The 17,938-nt window shown below is 39.7% G+C and overlaps 1 protein-coding gene across 1 annotated transcript in view; it reads left to right on the top strand.

The window, feature by feature from the left end:
• Positions 1-6,998, top strand: part of KYNU (kynureninase) — a 53,487-nt gene extending 46,489 nt beyond the window's left edge. Inside the window, exons 11-13 of the mRNA XM_071435462.1 lie at positions 1,285-1,370; positions 5,127-5,357; positions 6,557-6,998. Of these exons, the coding sequence (XP_071291563.1) occupies positions 1,285-1,370; positions 5,127-5,357; positions 6,557-6,709 (470 nt within the window). The 3' untranslated portion in view covers positions 6,710-6,998. The remainder of the gene's footprint in view (positions 1-1,284; positions 1,371-5,126; positions 5,358-6,556) is intronic.
• Positions 6,999-17,938: the final 10,940 nt, after the last annotated feature.

Genomic DNA, 17,938 nt, shown 5'->3' on the forward strand with positions numbered 1-17,938 from the left:
CATAAGGGTTTGACTGTCTGCTCCTAGACATTTTGCTGAAATACCTTCAAAAAGCAGATATAGAATATGGATGAAACTTTCAAAGTATCTCAGTGAATTAAATTCATAAGTCTCTGAGGAGCAAGGATCTGCTATCAGTCACTGGGCTAATATTTTTCTTCAGGATTAGTTCCACTGGAATTAATGAGAAATTTAACAAATTCAGGTAAGGCAACCTGACAAAAGTCATGAAATCCCACTAATGTTTCAGCATCTCCAAATTTTCTGCACTAGGGAGGGATGGGTTATAAGACAAACCTGCTCTGAAATAGCGTTTATTGTCCCGACACAAAATGAGAACTCCTTTCCAAATCTGACAGCTAGACTGCTCAGCTCCAGTTTAAGCCGTGGCAGAGAGAGTATCCTGGGGGATCAGGATGAGAAAGGTGCTTTTTGGTTTGATTGGTTGTTTTGTTTTTAATATATTTTTAATTTTCTGTGGCAGCGCCTGTTGATGTGGCTTTGGCTGGAGAGCACCTCTCTAATAGCCTCAGTCTGCTCTTTGTTTTCAGACCAAATGCAAGAGAGTGGCACTATGGAAAGCCAGCAGGAGATACAAATTGCCTTGAAATACCGCTAGAAGAAGAAAAAAAACGTTGTTTATTCATTTCCATGAGCAGTTTACAGGGGAGAAGTTGGGCATTATAAAATTAGCCAGTCTGCTGTGCGTGAAAAGCATTTCCTCCGCCGCGCCCTCCCGCTCTGGCGCTGGAGCGTGAAATATCAACGGTGACACAGAACTTACAGCGAGGCTTTTGTAGATTTATTAAATAGATTTCGTGAAATTTCACAGCCCAAAGTCTAGGCAGCTCCTCTCCTTGGCCTGAAGCTACACTTAGCTGCATATGCAGCCTCCCATGTGTCTCATCAGCTCAATAAAGTGAAGGAACGTGATTCCTTGCTCCGCGTGAGCGTGCCTCTGCTGACTTGGAATTCCTCTGCCTCGTGCCAGCCTTAAAAGAGATTCAAGTGTAAAGGTGGTTTTAGCACACACCATTTAAACAAATTAATTGCAGTCCTCTGGTTCCCATGAAGCTGCTAATGAGGTCTTCTGCTGGATAAAATTGGGCTTCTCTCGAAGTTGAAAGTATTAGCTGGGAATAGATTACTATTTCCTTTTAATGGCCGATTCCTACGGGCCACATTAGGGAAATATTTTACTGCGTGAGGACAGACTTCAAGATAAGGTCCAATCCATTAAAAGGAAGAAATCAAAAACACTAATATAAGTTATTCATTTTCCAGAATTACAACTAAGTGAAGGAATTAATGGATTCCGGTTATCAAATCCTCCAATTTTACTGGTCTGTGCTCTGCATGCCAGTTTAGAGGTAAGTAATTGCTTCACTTTGAGCCTGAATTTAAGAGTACAAAAATGTTTAATGAATGCTACATGTGTTATTGCTGTCTTCCTTAAAGAAAAGTGTGAAATATTTGAACATGGAAGGGGTGAAGTAATGAAAAGCAAACAAAATAACCCCACAGCCCTGAGAGACCAACGCCTTTAATGAATATGCTCATCTCCCCATGTCTCTCACAAACTCTGCTGGAGAACCCTGAGTTGGACCAACAGTATTTGAGATTTGCACCTCCAAATCTGAACTCTGGCAGTGTGTTTGTCCCTGCTTTTAGGAGCTCAGTACAAACAGCACCTTTATTCCATAGAAATATTCAGGGCTCAAAATCACAGAATAATTAAAGAAGAGATCTCCGAGGTCACCAAGTCCAACAGTGCCTTGTCTCAGTACTGCTCATGAGAAGGATTATGCTCAGCATCTTCCTGCAAAGGAATCGTGTAAATCTGAAAAGTTGCATTCAGAGCTGCTGCTTCATATATTCCACCAGCAAAGCAGACTTATATCCTTTATGAAAGAAAATTAAGTGTCCTGGCTGTACTGGATCAGCACTGATCAGATGATCCAGTGACTCAAGGAACCTGTCCTGCCTTTGGTTACAAGCAGAAGAGACACAAACTATCAGCAAATGTTTCCTAAAGAGGGAATCCATGAGTGTGGCATAACTCCAAGCTGTCTTTTCTTTCATTGAATCATTAGTTTTCTGGTGGTCAAAGGAGCAGAGCCCCATCTCTATCTATCTAATCTATCTGTCTATCTATCTATCTATCTATCTATCATCTATCTATCTCTGTGTGAATCACTGACACTGTGGCTGTGGGAAGGGTAATCCTGCCATACAGAGCTAATTCCACCTCTGAAGGTGTGATCTGTGTGCTGAAAGCCTCTGATCTGCTTTGGAGAGCACAGCCCACCCCTGTCTGAGGGCATGGAGCTGTTCCCCAAACACCTGTGTTTCATATCAAGATGTTTCAGCATTTCCCTTTAGGATGGTTAACCTCTGAAACAGGACTCTCAGTCTCTGTGGCTCAAAAAGGTGGTGTAGCTCAGATTTACCTGCTGTATGCAATACAGTCTACTATAAAATCATCCTTCAGCTGGTTTTCAAGGCAGCCTTGAGTAGCAAGGCTTTGCCACCAGCACAAATGGCAAACATTTTTTTCTGGTTAGCATTCCATTGATTCTAGTGGAATGGCTGAGCTGATGCTGGAACAAAGAGCAGGGTCCACATCCCTCTTCTGTATTTACTGAAAAAACAGCATCTTAAGCAAACAAAATCAGAAAATTGCCAGTTATGATCTCTCCATCTTACATGCAACACTGAAGGACTGCAAAGGGCACAGCCATGCTTCTTGTTCCGCCTGACAATTTAATTTTTTTTTAGTCCTTAAACATCCACTATATTGTTTTAAACTTTATGTGACCTTTGAGATAAGCTGAAAGCTGTTCTGCCATGACCCAGATTGTGAGTGCTCGGGTTTGTGTGGGCTGGTGTCATTTAGCCCACTGCAGGGAGCCTGGAACAATGAGGGCTGAGCAGTTTCCACTGCCTCCCCTTTCCCTGCCCACATTACCTTTTGGCACAGCCAGGATTTCCCAGTGCTAATTGCTCTAATACAGTGGGAAACAAAGTAGTTTTCATGTCTGGCAAGAGATGGCTAGTGAAATTGCATGCCACCTTCACTGGGACACATTAAACAGAAGGCAGTGTTTCCAATGGAAACAATGAAAACTGCAAGTGTTAATGGATGTTATTCCTCAATAATGCTTAAAGTGACTGTTATGGCACTAGCTGCTGCCTTTTATGGAAAAAAGGGGAGCGCTCTACAGACACATTTTAAAGACCTTTTTCAAAAAATTTCACCCAGGAGCCCAAGTATTCCTTGCACAAAGCCTGTGGAAGCAGATTTTTGCATGCAGCCTAAGGAGATCCATCCCTCATACTCCTGCAAATCCTGGAGGAATAGGAGGCAGGCCTGTTTTCCCTCTAGTAATGCACTGAACCGTCCTGTGTCTGCTCTGCCTGCCTGGGTGGACAGGGAAGCACCTCTAGATTTCTGTTGACCTGTGCAACTGCTGACTGCTGGTGGCTCTGGTCCCTGTCACATTTATTCTCTTTCAGAGTCTGTCTTACAGCATCCACGTTCCATTTCACAAGAACAAAATGCAGGGGTTCTTGGTTTTGTGCAGCATCTAGTGGCTGTGATAGCATCAAGGAGTGAGATTTGGGATGTTCTACAAAAAAATGATTTCCAGATGCTGCTGGAAACCAGACTTTGGTATATTTTGAGTAGGATTTCTCAGGTACCTCTCTTTATCCTTTTCCAGGTTATGATATAAGTAATCTTAAAATTGTTACTTCTCTAGTATGGAACAGTGATTTCTTGAGAGTGAAGATCATGGATTTTCATCCAGGGCACTGCCTTGCCTCTGATTTGCAGCTGCAGTCAGTGGAGAGAGAGCTGTCCATGAGCATTGATGTGCCAGGATGTGATTTGAAGTGGCTCTTGGGCACTTGCATGTTTGCATCCTTGTCATTTTGCCCTGCAGCTAATTCCATGGGGAGAAGGAAAGGGAGGTTTGAGGAAGGCAGGGGTAAATGGTTTCTGGGTTTGCATCCCCATCACTCCCTGTAATGGAGCCTTTCCAGAACAAAAGCAGGAGCTGTCTCACCTTCTGCTCCCAAAACTCCTTTACCACATTGGTCTTGTTTGTGTGGCCAAAGAGCACTGCCATTTTCAAGCAGTCATTTTTGCATATCTCATGATATTTTGAGAGTCTGAAACTCACTGGTTCTTGTAGCTGTGCAGGAGCACAGAGCTATTGAAAAATAATTCAGTGAATGTGCTTTTTTTCTTCATGTGGACCAGAGAGCGCGAGCCTGCACAGGACTTAAAGTCAAAAGCCAATCTTAGTATACATGTATATAAAGTCAATGTTAGTATACATTTTGTGCTTTCACAGACAAGAATCTCTACACCAGTCATGATGTTTCAGTCTTGGCCCTTGGATTTGGTTAGTAGAATCATTTAGTTTGGAAAAGACCTCTGAGATCATTGTGTCCAACCATTAAACCAGCCCTGCCAGGCCCACCACCAAACCATGTCCTCAAGTGCTGCCACACCTATGTGGTTTGGAACACTTCCAGGGACAGTGATTCCTGCCATGGACAGCCTGTTCCAGTGCTTGACCACACTTTTTGTTGAAGAAATTCTTCCTAATATCCAAACTAAGCCTGTCCTGGTGCCACTTGAGGCTGCTCCCTCTTTTCCTATTATCAGTTGTTTCCTGGGAGAGGAGACCAAGCCCCACCTGGCTACACCCTCCTTTCAGGGAGCTGTAGGGAGTGAGAAGGTGTGTATTAAAGGTACATGCAAGAGAAAACTTTCATGTGATTTTGAGTTTCATTCAGCACTGTTGCACCTACAGAGGATTTATGGATTCTCTTTAGACATGCAGAGGAATGCTCTCTGAGCAAACTGGCTTTGTGTGCAAGTTATTTCTGCAGACACAGATGTGTATGAAACTTCTAAACAGTAAGAACAAATATCTGTCATTATCTAAAGCATAACATTATCCTGTGTTTTCCAAAGCCCAATCCTGCCATGTTTATGTAAAATGTCTCTCTGGTGTTACTACTTGATTCCAGTGATAATGTATAGAGAAATCTTTATTTCCTTTTCATTTTCTACAGCAACACATTCTCATTCTAATGATTTCAAATCATCACAGGTTTTTAGCCAAACTACAATGAAAGCCTTGAGGAGGAAATCTGTTCTACTCACTGGTTACCTGGAATACCTGATAAAGCATTACTACAGTGAGGACAAAACAAATCCAGAGAAGCCCTTTGTAAGAATAATCACACCATCTCAGATTGAGGAGAGAGGATGCCAGCTCACTCTGTCATTTTCCCTTCCAATCAAATCTGTGTTTAAAGAGCTGGAGAAGAGAGGAGTGGCTGTAAGTAAATCAAACTTCATCTTAACAAGTAACAAACTATTAATTTGCTTTTATTCAAATGTAGTGTCATATAAGGCAAAAACCCACTAGGACTGTTGACAATTTCTTACAATTTCAATTTTTACTTGTGCAAGCAGTCAAATACGTAGAGTTATTTTATAAATTATTTGTTGTATTATTTGTTGCTGTATTGCCCTTTCACTATTGACCTATTTCCAGTAGTTCTGGGGTCACTGCTGGGGTTAGAGCAGGATCATGGGTACATTAGGATGGGAGGCACAGCTACAGATTTACATGACAAGGAACTCTGAACCTACATCAGTCCCTTTCTTGATCCACAAGTGGCCAAAAGCTTTGTGAGACATCGAGATGGAGCAATGGAAAAGCTGCCATTTCCCTAGAGATGTGTTTTAGCACTCAGAAAAAGGAGCCACTTCCTTGTAATGGCACAGTTTCCATCGAGCACTGCTCCAAAAGAATAAAAGTGAAATTTAGCGCCATACATTGGGTGATTTAGATGTGCTGGGAGGTGAGGCTGATAGCATAATGCCATATAAATGAGATATCAGTTTTATTTCTGCTGGTCACTTGTCTCCCCAGAGGGCACCTCTTTTAGGTTATGTATGCTGCTGCTTTGGTGCTGCCAGGGAATTCCAGGAACTCCTGCTTTTAACAGGGCATGGGCCTCCCACAGTTGGCTTGTCTTTGCAATGCAGTGATATTTTTCAAATATAAGAGATTATTATATTCAGGAACATGTTCAAATCACAGTGAGGGGAAGAAAAATACTGCAATGCCTGTGCCATTACCTGTATCTTTGGAACAAGACACTCACATACTGGAATGGGGGGTTTTGTGCTTTTTTTTTTTTGTCACCTCTGTACCTCTTCAACTCTGGGTTGCTGTAGGCATTAAAGTGGATTTTGGGGCTACATGGCTGGTTTGAAGCCCTCAATGGCACTGCTAAAGTCCTGCCTATCCTGAGCTTTGCATCATTTTTTAGGCAAAACTACTCTTCTTACTAAATTTTTCACAATCGTGCTCCTCACTGTAGCTCTTTGAGCGTCCCAAAGGTTTTACATGTGGTCCTTGTCAGTCCAGTCATTCTTCCTTGAAGACAAGTTGTGGCATGTAAAAAATACAGCCTGACAGACAAGAAGTGACCTGAATTTACTGAATGTTCCCTCTCTGTTTTGCAGTGTGACATGCGAGAACCAAACGCTCTTCGCGTTGCCCCAGTTCCTCTCTACAATTCCTTCCTTGATGTGCACAGATTTATTGAAATCCTGGGATCTGCAATTACATCTTCAAAACAAACAGCAAATAATACTGTGCTATCTGGTTCTTATTGATGGCTCAGCTGTACCTTTTAATCTATTTCTGACTAAGATGCATTTATCCTGCTGAGTGATTCTTTGCTTTGAGTAGACCGAGCTATACCCCATGCAATTTGCAAAAAAATGACTGTGCTTGAATAGTTATTTACAACAGACATAGTTTTATTAAAGCTCATATTTCCACTCTGCTTTGACTTTGACTTCATGAATTAGTATGCTTTGTATATTTTAATGGGGCTCTTCTTAAACATTTTATGTAGTTTTATTACATTAGCCTTGAGAAGCATGGAAAAATTGCTATCAACTAGAACAGGGATGAAAAAAAAATCCCTTCTTTATTATAAAAATTATGCATAATAAAATGTGAAAAATAGACAAATCACCAACTGTTAAAAGATACAGTCCAATTTACATTTTTAATTTAGTAATTCTATTTAAAGCACAGGGTATATTTGAAAAGTAAAAGTTGAACAATTGTTTCAAAACTCCTGACTGCTGCACACCGAGTTTTTCAAAGGGCCCAATATTTTGAAATTTTGCTTTAATGGATGATTTAATTGAAGAACGAATTTCCATGGCAGATACCTTCTTTGGTGTGATACAGTTGGCCAAAACAAACCACTTTATCTTCTCTAGGTAGTCCTGTTGGAGAGGAGGAGCTGGAGGAAGCTGAGTGGAGTTGTAGACCCGTGTAAGGCAGCGTGAAGGGCTGTAGGAGCACTCCCTGCAGCTTTAGTGAGGCTTAGTTGGGATTAGGCAAAATGAACCCTGAGCTCTTTAAGCAGCAGCAAAACATCTCATTGTTAGCTCACCGTGTGGCCCGAATTTTTACAGAGATTTGCACCAGGCAGGCAAGAGCAACGTAAGAAAACTGCTTACATTTCAGCAACTCTTTATCCAAAGTTGTTTTAAGGCATAAATAACACCTTGGCATAATTGGCAATTAAGCCCTAAAGTCTGCAGCTATTCACGCAGCGTTTTCCAAGAATCAGCTGAAACTGCCTCTCTGATGATGCTCAATGTGTCTCATTTTTGGTATGAAACACTCAGAAAATTACATCCAGTAGTGCTTTGAATATGTGAAGGGAGCCTGTAATAAAGACAGGGACACACTGGTGTGGTAGAACAAGGGAGGTGGTTTTAAACTGGAGGAGGGTGGATTTAGGATAGAAATAAGAAAGCAGTTTTTTACAGCGAAACAGGGAGGTGATGGGTGCATCCCTGGAAACATTCAAGGCCAGGTTGGATGGGCAGCCTGCTCTGGGTGTTCCTCACATGGCAGGGGGACCCTTTAAAAGGTCCATTCCAACCCAAACTGCTCTGATTCTGTGTTACTTTTTATTCTACTTATCAAGTGGGGAAGGATTTTAGGAGAGTGAGGTCTTCTCTAGTTTCTCTTGGAGCTGCTTTGTCTGGTTGAAACTTTCACACCCTTTGAGCACCTCCTGCAGCACAGGGAAACCCAAGGGCCTGCACAGCACCTACCTGATCTCTAAAATTCCCCAAAGATGTGTAGTGTTAAAACCCTTGCTGCACGGATGCCTACTTTATTAGTTGTAATATGCAGGGTAAAGCTGAAAGAACTGCAAATACAGCATTTGTTGGTATTTTTAGCGCTTGTGAAGAGAAAGAAGAGCTCCTTTAACCAGAATATTGTTATAAAGAATAGCACAGGAGTTTTAATCAGTTGGAAAGCTTTGTCTCACTCAAGAGGTTTTGATTGCACTGACGTCATCTCTCCTCGGTTCAGCTGAGCTGGATCCTGTTGCAGGCCAGGTATCTGTGTTTTTGTGGGGTTATTTTTGTCCTTGCACCTGCAGCTCAGCTACTTCATCTGGTCTCAGAGAAGGGCCGTTTTCCATAAAGTGACAGTTGATGCAAAAAGCACTGAATATAAAAGTGTGCAGGTCTACAGTGTTGAAAAGGGGTTGAACTCAGTGTCAGTGCCTTTGCAGCACTTGTGTGCAAATGCCAGCTCACTCTAACATCTTCCCATTAAAGTTAGGCAAGCCTAAATTCAGGTATGGATGTAGATCATATTGTAAAATATCTTATTCTAATATCGTCTCAAACCCCAGAGGAGTAAGAATTCCAAAATCTCTTTCTAAATAGCATCTAGACCTCAGGTTTGGACAAGATGTCTTGGCAGTTCTGGGGAGATAAACAGTGAATTTTGAGAAGTTTGAGATCCGCCTTTGATTCACACACTGTGAAAATAATATCTTGTGTCTCAGAGGAAGGTGAATCACATAGTAGGTAAGTACTGAATATATGCAGTTCAGGTTTCAAAGACTAACAGATTAATAATAAAATATTTGATAATATTTTATCTTTTAGTGTCATTTCAGGCTACAGGTACAAATATTGACTTTACAAATATGTATTTGTGTTCCATTTGATGGACTTGATTAAATTCAGTGCATCAAAACTCACTTATTTCAACTATTTTGAGTTATTATCTTTTTGACTTGTGATAATAAAACTGAAAGCTCCTTGCATTTATAGGCATATATATATATAAATAAATTCAGAAAATTATTTCCAAAAAGTGAGGGAAGCCTGTATTGCAGTTTATTCATTTTACTGAAACAAAATTGCAGCATAAGCAGCAGTTTCACATGGTCTTTCTCTACCTGAAGCAAAAGTTTTGCAAAATGAATAATACTGGAAGTTAACATTAGGTGTCAGTATTTTACATATTATTTAGCAAAAGAATATCAAGGGAAAGAGCTTCTGTGAAAAAAAAAGAAGAATATTGCAGTCTGCTTTTTCAAATGCTTTAAGTTATCACGGTTAGAGTAATATCAGGAATAATTATGTGTGAAATAATTAATTGTATATACCCCGAATGCTTCTTGCTAGTTACATCTCTGATTTAAAATTCAATACTAAGTACCACGGCTTTCTAATTGTGATAACATTTCATTCTTGGATTGTCTGAAGAAATTACATTTTTCAAATTAAACTGCAGGACATGAGGATCTGGAGATGACAGAAAATTGATACCCAGGTAGAGTGAGAAAATGCCTACAAAATGAAGGCAAATGTGAGTATGCAGATCCCTGGTTGTGTGTGATCTTTTTCAGCACAACAACATTTAAAAATGCACAGAACTCTTAAGCTCACTGCAATTGTTGAAAATATGAGGAAGAAATACTATGGGATCCATCTGTGCATTTTTAACCCTGTTCTGCCATGGGAACACCAAAGACAAGGCAAAGTCTCCCTTCACAAGCAGCAAAGGCTGCCTTTGTCTTCCAGAAGAACAATATAGTCTGATGGAAGGAAAAGGCATGGCACAGTTATTTTTTCATCTGAGCTTGTGGCATTACTGAGAGTGGGAAGGATGTGGCTCCTTTGAAGAGCTTAAATCCCAAAAAGTCATTGTCTGACAGGGCCCACCTTGATTTCAATTTACCAGCAAATTATTATACATTGGTAGATTAAGCATGAAAGATGCAAGAAATGATGGAAGATACTAAAACAAAATAAATAACTTTTTAACCTGTGTTAGATATTCCCAAACAGAACTGGGTACAGTGGGAATTTCCTGCGAAATTCCAGCCCCTGGGGTAGGGATGGGCTTTAGTTGGGATCAAAAAGGTGAAGAGAAACATTTTGGGGCTAAATCCACTGAGGGGCCTGACAGGATGCGTTGACATCAAAGCAGCCACATCAATATTTTATTTTAATACCTTTCCCTGAGTCACAGAATCGCTGAGGTTTTAAAAGAGCTCCAAGACCATTGAGTCCAACCACTCACCCAGCACTGCCTTGCTCACTATTATAATGAAGCCATGGTGAGGTAGGTGTGTTATTTCCTGTATAAAGTGTGTATAAAACATACTTCACAGGGAGCTGTCCTGCCCAGAGACCCCCCAAAACCTCTGCAGGTTCTCAGCTGAACCTCTGGGCACTGAAGCTGGTGCAAATATATTTCTGAAAAGCTGCTCACTCTCTGAGACCAGCTGAGAGACAGTTCTGCATCGTAAGCTTAAACTTTTGTCAATATTTGTGAAATATATTTAGACAGCTTATTCAGAAATGAGTAAGTTATAGATCAGTAATTCATACTTTTTATATCCCGAGTTTTTATTTCCTAAACTTACTCTTCTAAGTATCGTTTTATGTTTCTAGTTAAATATAAGTGAGAATTGATTGGGGTATTTCTCAATGGAATTCTATCTTTATTTCATCATAATTGCTTCATATTTGAATAATGACAGATGAACTACTTCATTCAATTGCAGTTTTAAGGCTTTGAAGTCACAATAGCAGCAAAGGATTTAAATCCTGAAACCATTATTATGGCAGAAAAGACATCAGGGAAAAGGAAAACTTATGGTAGTGTAATTTTCTAGACAGAAAATTTCTTCTGCGGTTGCACTTTTTTTTCTTTTATTATTTTTTCTCTGGACATTTTATTAATGTTAAAAGAACCCTGGAAGAAGAGATTGGAAATGCTGAATGAGAGTCCTGCTGTAAGTAAACTTCTGTAGTTATTTGGCTTTGGAGCTGGCTACAAACCTTTTAAAATTCTGGGCAGCTGCAATACTGTATTTCACCAATAAAGAGTTCATTAGATCTTTTTTCTCTCTGACATTTTACATCTAGTCCTGAGTACATGTTAATACTCCAAGGTATGAATTTCAAAGTTCCCTTTATCTTTGTGTACAGTTTTAAGCAATTAATCAAATGATAAAATACAGCTTTAAAATTAGAAACGAATTGTGAATTTAAAGTATATGTTCAAAAAGTTTCTACTTTATAATTTGGGGGGATGGGGCCTCATCAACTGAACTTAATTCTGGTGTTCTTTTTTATTTTTTTTTTTTACCTTACATTTTACTGAGGAATTTTGAAGTGATCCTCAAATTGTTAAAACATGACCAAATGGTCTATCCAGGATAGTTCTTCCTCCTCAGAGGCTACATCAAAGTGGCAGAGACATAGAAAAATCATTATTCAATATGTTCAAAATGATTCCCACGTGGGGGAAGATTTATACAGGCTTCTGAAATGAGTGTGGGGGCAAACAGCACCGAGACCCCTTCGTCTGAAATAAAAGAGAGTGGCAGTTGTGCCATCCCTGTGCAAGGCATGAATGTGAAGATATGCATGAAGTGTGCTGGGGTGGGGGTTGCCACACAATTTTTGGCAGCAGGGGCCAAATCCAACCTCTCGAGTTCAACCTGCAACTTTTCTACTCCAAGGATGTGCCTGGTGCCTCAGTTTTGAAAGCCTGGAGTGGGGTGGCTGTTCCAAAGGTGATTGGGATAGAACATCTGCAAGGTTCCCTTGGATACCTGAGCACAAGGCATTAAGAACTGGGAGTTTCTAAATGTCATCAGTGAATCCCAGCAGAAACACACTTGTAATTATTTTGCCTGTATTTTCTGTTTTATTTACCGAGGTGTGTCAAGCACACCACACCCTGTTTCTTATCAATGAGTGTGTTATTTTAATTTTCACCTGGGAGGTTAAAGGCAATATTCAGAAATATTCATTCTTCAGACAAGACATGAAAGCAGTTTTAACATCTTAGCTGAAGGTTTGTGCAAAATGCTCAGATGTTGTTTTGTGTGGTGTCTAATTTAAACCATTGTGGCCATGAGGCAGCAGATGCTGCCAGTTCTTGCCTTCTTCTGTGGAAAACACCTCACAACTGGGTAATCTGTGAACCTTCCTTTTTAAGGATGCTTCTGGACTTTTCTTTTAATGAGAAAAAAACCGTGAAGTTCTCATTTAGAAGAATTGTGAGTGAAAGAACATATTCACCTGCTTCTGAGTTCTCTTCATTGACCCTGAAAGTGTGGGGCTTTTTTCTTATTTTTAAACTGATGTGAAAATCCCACTTTTTATAGAATCGTAGAATAATTTATGTTGGAAATACTTTAAGGTCACTGAGTCCAACCTTAGACCTGCTGCTGCCAAGTCCACCACTAAACTATTTCCCTGATTTTTGTTTGACTTCTAGTTTCAATACAGTACAGTGCCAGATTAATTTAATGACTTTATAAACTTCATTATAACGCTTAAGTTTTATTTGATTTTGAAAAAACTTGGATTAGAAAAGATAAATTTCTTCTACATTAATACAGCAGTGACTTTGGAGAAGAAGTTACTCTCAACTTTTCAAATGTATCCACTAAATGAAAGATCCTGCATTGCTCTGTATCAGACATGGATGAAGGATAAAGCTACGTGTCAATTTTTAGAATATCCTAAGTTCTGTGGAAGATGATGTAGCTTATGACTGCTTGATTTTCATTAGTATTCTTATTTTATTCGAACTTTCTCTCTTTAACTGGGTATTAAAGCTGAAGTGATAAAATACCAGAAGAAGTATGAATCACTAAAGTTCTATGTTGAAGTCTGATCTTCTGACATTTTTCTGAATGAATATTGAAATGCTTCTCAACAAAAGATCTTGAAATTTTTCCATCAGTAATCAGACCCAGACTTGACTTGAAAAAAATTCTTTTTGTACTTAGTTATGAAAAGCATGCTCTTAATTGTAATGATGATCATTAAAACAAATGTCTTGGAAGCCTACTATTTTCAATTCAAAGTCTCTTCAAAAGCATATGAAAAACCTGATGAGATATATAACAGGTCCATCCCAAAAAACATATTAGAAAAACATCCCAAATTAATGTATATGATATACATGTACATGTATGTGTATGGATATGTATGCTCTTCTCCAGAGAATCAGTTGGTTCTGTCCTTAATTCTTTTTTCCCCACATTTATGGGAAGTGTAAGAAGGGGTTTAATTTGATGAAATCAAACATTTGGTGAAAACAAAGGCTTTAGCTCTGAAATAAGACATCAGCTTTGCTGGGCTATAGATCCTTTGAACTTGGATGACATTGTCTCTGAGGACATGATGTTTGATGAATTTTAGACTTTAAAGCCTTTGGTAGGAAAAATTAGTCCAGAATCTGTTCCTGTAGGATGGAGGGGAAAAAAAAAAATCATTCTTCAAAAGATCAGGAAAAAAATGATGTCATTTTCTATTTCCCTTAAGTACCTTTTCTTCAGATGCTTATGTTGGAAAAGGCTCAACAGCCATGAATTTAGGGGCTTATGCTGCAAGTGATCAGGGCATTTATGTCCTCTCTGCACAGAATATTGAGGAGAAACAAAAAAAAAACCCTCTTAGAATTTAAGGATAAAGGGCTCTGTGGGTAAGATGGCCTTACAAAACATCGCTGACTAATTTTAATCTATTAATTTAAAATAATGAACATAATGATTTGTGTAAAATTACTTTACCCCTGTTATATGCCAAATCTGTCAGGAACAGCTGCTTTGCGTTCAATATATCATAATGACATATACTGTGGAGTTATAATATTTAAATTTCTTTTCATTAAGGCCCTATTTTAGATTTGCAAGCTTATGCACAGGGGGAGAGGGGCTGGTGCCTCCTTCGACTGTCGCTGTTAAAGGTTATCAAAAAGAACTCTTGGCTCTGTGAAGAAATAAGTAATAAGTGCAAGTTGGTTTTGCAGACCCTGTAACAAGGGAGGAATAAACCAGGATTAAAAAGCCTCATGGAGAGTATTTTTTTTTCCCAACAGGCCTAATGTTTAATGGTTTTTTTGCTCAGAAGAATTAGGAGGGTCACAGTAACTGGAGCTTGAAATAAAGGTGAGTTCATAACACAAGTGGGGAGGTGGACTGAAGGGTTTGTAGTTAATTAAGCTTTTATAAAAACCTAGAGGCTGCAGTAGAAACTCCTTCTCTCACTCTTTCCTACATCCTAAATACTCCTAAAATTATTACATAGCTCTAAATACCACTTTTCTTTGGAACTGCTGATGATACACTTTGTCCTGTCTCAAGGTTTGCCAGGACTTATGGAAATAATGGGTCTGGATGAACATTTCTCACAGCTCAGAAGGTCCAATTCTGGCTGAGAAGAAATTAGCATTGCAATAATTTTGCTAAACACCCCCCACACACCTCGTGCAAAAGTGGAGATGTTGTAAAACATAGCTCCAGGCTCCTTCTGCTGTAGCCTGGAGGTGATTCCTCCATGAAAACCTACAGAGGTGACTGCAGCATCAGGGTAAGACAGTGCTGGGTATCTGCTTTAGGAGAGTCTCTATCAGTCTTGGCAGATTAATGGAATAAAAAGGGTCCCAAAAAACCCAATATTGCAGGCATGGACCAGAGCAAGGAGGACAATATGGCCTTGAGAAACAAGGGAAAAGGAAGTCTCTGACTTGAGAGACCACAGACTATAGAATTAAAAGGAACTGAAAAACTGGAACAAGCTCAAGAGCTATAGAATGAGGGCTATCAGTTTTCTATTTTTGAGTGCTTGGAGCAAGCTGAAATTCACTGCATTTCCACGGACATGTTGAAGTGCTCTGAGTAAGGACATTCTTATTTTCTGTAGGTCACTGCTGTGACCAAGTCTTCCAAGAAGTGCAAACAGCCAAACATAACTAATGCTCAGCTTGGTGGCTATGAGTTGCTCTGAAGATGCCCTTCTTATTTTCTTTTTTTTTCCTTTTTTCCTTCCTCAGGTCTGGATACCCCCATTCACCAATAACCTGATTTCCTGACATCTCCCAGATCCTGTGAGAATGCAGCAATTGCCTGCCAGAAGGAGGGAGCTGAGGAAAAGGGCAAAGGGGTAGAGCCATGCACACAAACTAGAAGGATCTGTGCATTGCATGAGCAAATAAAATCACAGGAAGGGATTGGAACTGACATACGGAATTAATTAATTCAACTAACTGCTTCAAGTCTTTGATAAACTGATTTATTTGATGTTTCCCAGTCCATTCCAAGCAGCACAGTCTCCCCTGAAAGCTTCTGGACACAAGAGAGGGCATTCATCTGTCTGCAGAGGAGTTTGACATCCTGCAACTGACTCTCCCTTGCATTTGCTGTTTTCTTTTTCCTGGCACCAGTGCCTGGACAGTTCTGATGAGCTCTGGGATGGCAGCATGGGTGAGAGCAGAGCTGCCACCTGCATAAAGCTTCTATTAGCAAGAGACAGGAAAATACTTCAGCAATTCTTATTTCCACTAGATTTGGTGGGCACACATTGTTTTTGTGACTAGCTTGTTTGGCTGCTTGCTTATGTTTTATTTGTTTATTTATTTATTGTGAATGGGGACTTCGGTACTGTAGAAATGAGACTTTTGAAAAAACTATTTTCCTCAAAGGCTGAAGCAGGAGAAAATATCTCAGAGCATCTTACCTTTCTTCTCTGTTCATCCTCAGCATGGGATTTTACAGGATTTGGGACTTTCTCCACTAGAAACTATTCACCAAGTAGCTGAAACTCTTTTAACAGAGGTAGAAGCAACACTGGCTGAACATCATTCCTGTGCTAAGGACTGACATATTCCTTCCAGAATCTTCCTTCACCATGAAAGCATTGACTGTTTTAGTAGCTCTGACTGGATCACGGGCTCATAGATGAAGATATTGTCTCCCTGAGAGCACAATTCTTTTCTTTTAAGGTTCCTTATTGTGTGATAAAGTGTGTAAAACCACCTTTTTTGGCAGTTTGGTATTGTAGTACTTTTAGCACTCCAGAAAATACATTTACACTGCATTTCAAGCTTGCATGTAACTAAATCCTGTCAAGGAAAGTCTTTACATAATGCATCAACATATGCTGGGGTTTTGTCTCTTTTTTTAGTACAGTATGGCTATACAATGGATTGGAGTGGCTTTTCTAATTTATTAAATATAGCCCTAGGCAAGGCTGGCTTTTAAAATAAATGGCAAGATCTGTAAAAACACCTGGGAAAGAGAGAGAAAAAGACTATTTTGGATTTTTATAGAACTTTCTTACCCAGTAGTTTTTTAACTTTAGTGTCCTATTTTTTTTTTCTTTAACAATGAAACATAGCAATAACTAAGCTTGAAAAATAATGAGGTTAAACCAAAAAATATATGTTATTTTCTCAGCTATGAATATTCCTAAATCCAAACCTCATTTTAAGGCAAAATGAAGTTTATTAGGAGTGAATGTTCAGAGAGCTCTAACCTAAACTTCTCTGCTGCTTTCTGCAGTCTATCAGTTGTCAAAACTTCAGTGGCTCAGCTATTAAGTGATTTGATGCAAGATCATTTTTCTGCTAAAATGTGAATGTTCTGGGTTTTAGACCTCAAGTCACAGCACATATGTTCCTTTCATAGAGCCAGCACTAGAGTGCTGGAGAATCTCTAAAGATCTATTTCCTACCACCTGTGACCACTTTGTTAAAAATCCTCTCGCACTTTGAAGACTGTGGTAAGTGAAATGGATTATTTGGGGGAAACAGCTCAGAGTAAAAGGGTTTGGAAGATAGTACCAGGATATTTATAATGCACATTGTGATTGAGGGGGCTGTGTGAATTCAGCCATTTCTAAATATTTACGTTGACATTTACATTCAGGCTCCTGTACAATGAGCATTCACAGCCCAAGCAGGTGATTTTAGAGGTTGCTGCTCACTCGGGCTATGAGCTGTTGGAGTTGTTACATGGCCACAAGCACGGCCTCCTTGACACATGAGAATGTGTGCTTCCAGAAATATTTTTGCTGAGATGAAATATTCAAGGCCCTTGTAGCAAAGAAATAAAAAAAATAATGACTGCTGAATGGACATCAGCATTCTGAGCAAATGATTGCTGTGAGCAAGAATACGAACTACTGGCCATGCAGAAAAAAAGTTTATTTTCTCCTTTTGAAATGTTCTAAAATTATGAAAAAATGACATTCCTCTGGCAAAAGATGTGGGAAAAAAAAATTATCTTTTAACTGTCCAAGGCCAGGCTAAATGGGGCTTGGAGCAATCTGTTTTAGTGGAAGGTGTCCCTGTCCATGGCAAGAGGTTGGAACTGGATGATCTTTAAGGGCCCTTCCAAACCAAACCATTCCATGATTCCATGATCATCACTGAGTCTCCTGGTTTCCTAGGGTTTTTCCAGGGAATTGAAAAGTTTTGGTGCTTTAGGCATTCTCATTAATAAAAAATTATTTTCTTCTGCAGCAAGGCAATGGATGCACCATTGTCCTTCCAGGCCCGTGCCTGTGTGCTGTCAGGTTTGTATTGTCTGTTATGCCTTGATTTAAGCACTGAATTAGTTTTGCTACTGGGTGTCTGCTCTACAAGCCAGACACCAGGCTGCCTGCCAGTCATCACAACAGGGAGTAAAGGCTGAACTAGGCAAAAACAACCAAAAAAGTCAAGTTTTCTTTCCCCCCCAGGATGCTGCTGGTCCA

Source organism: Agelaius tricolor, unplaced genomic scaffold (genome assembly GCF_023055355.1).
Source record: "Agelaius tricolor isolate 1412-34295 unplaced genomic scaffold, bAgeTri1.0.p SCAF_10, whole genome shotgun sequence".
Lineage (NCBI taxonomy): Eukaryota > Metazoa > Chordata > Aves > Passeriformes > Icteridae > Agelaius > Agelaius tricolor.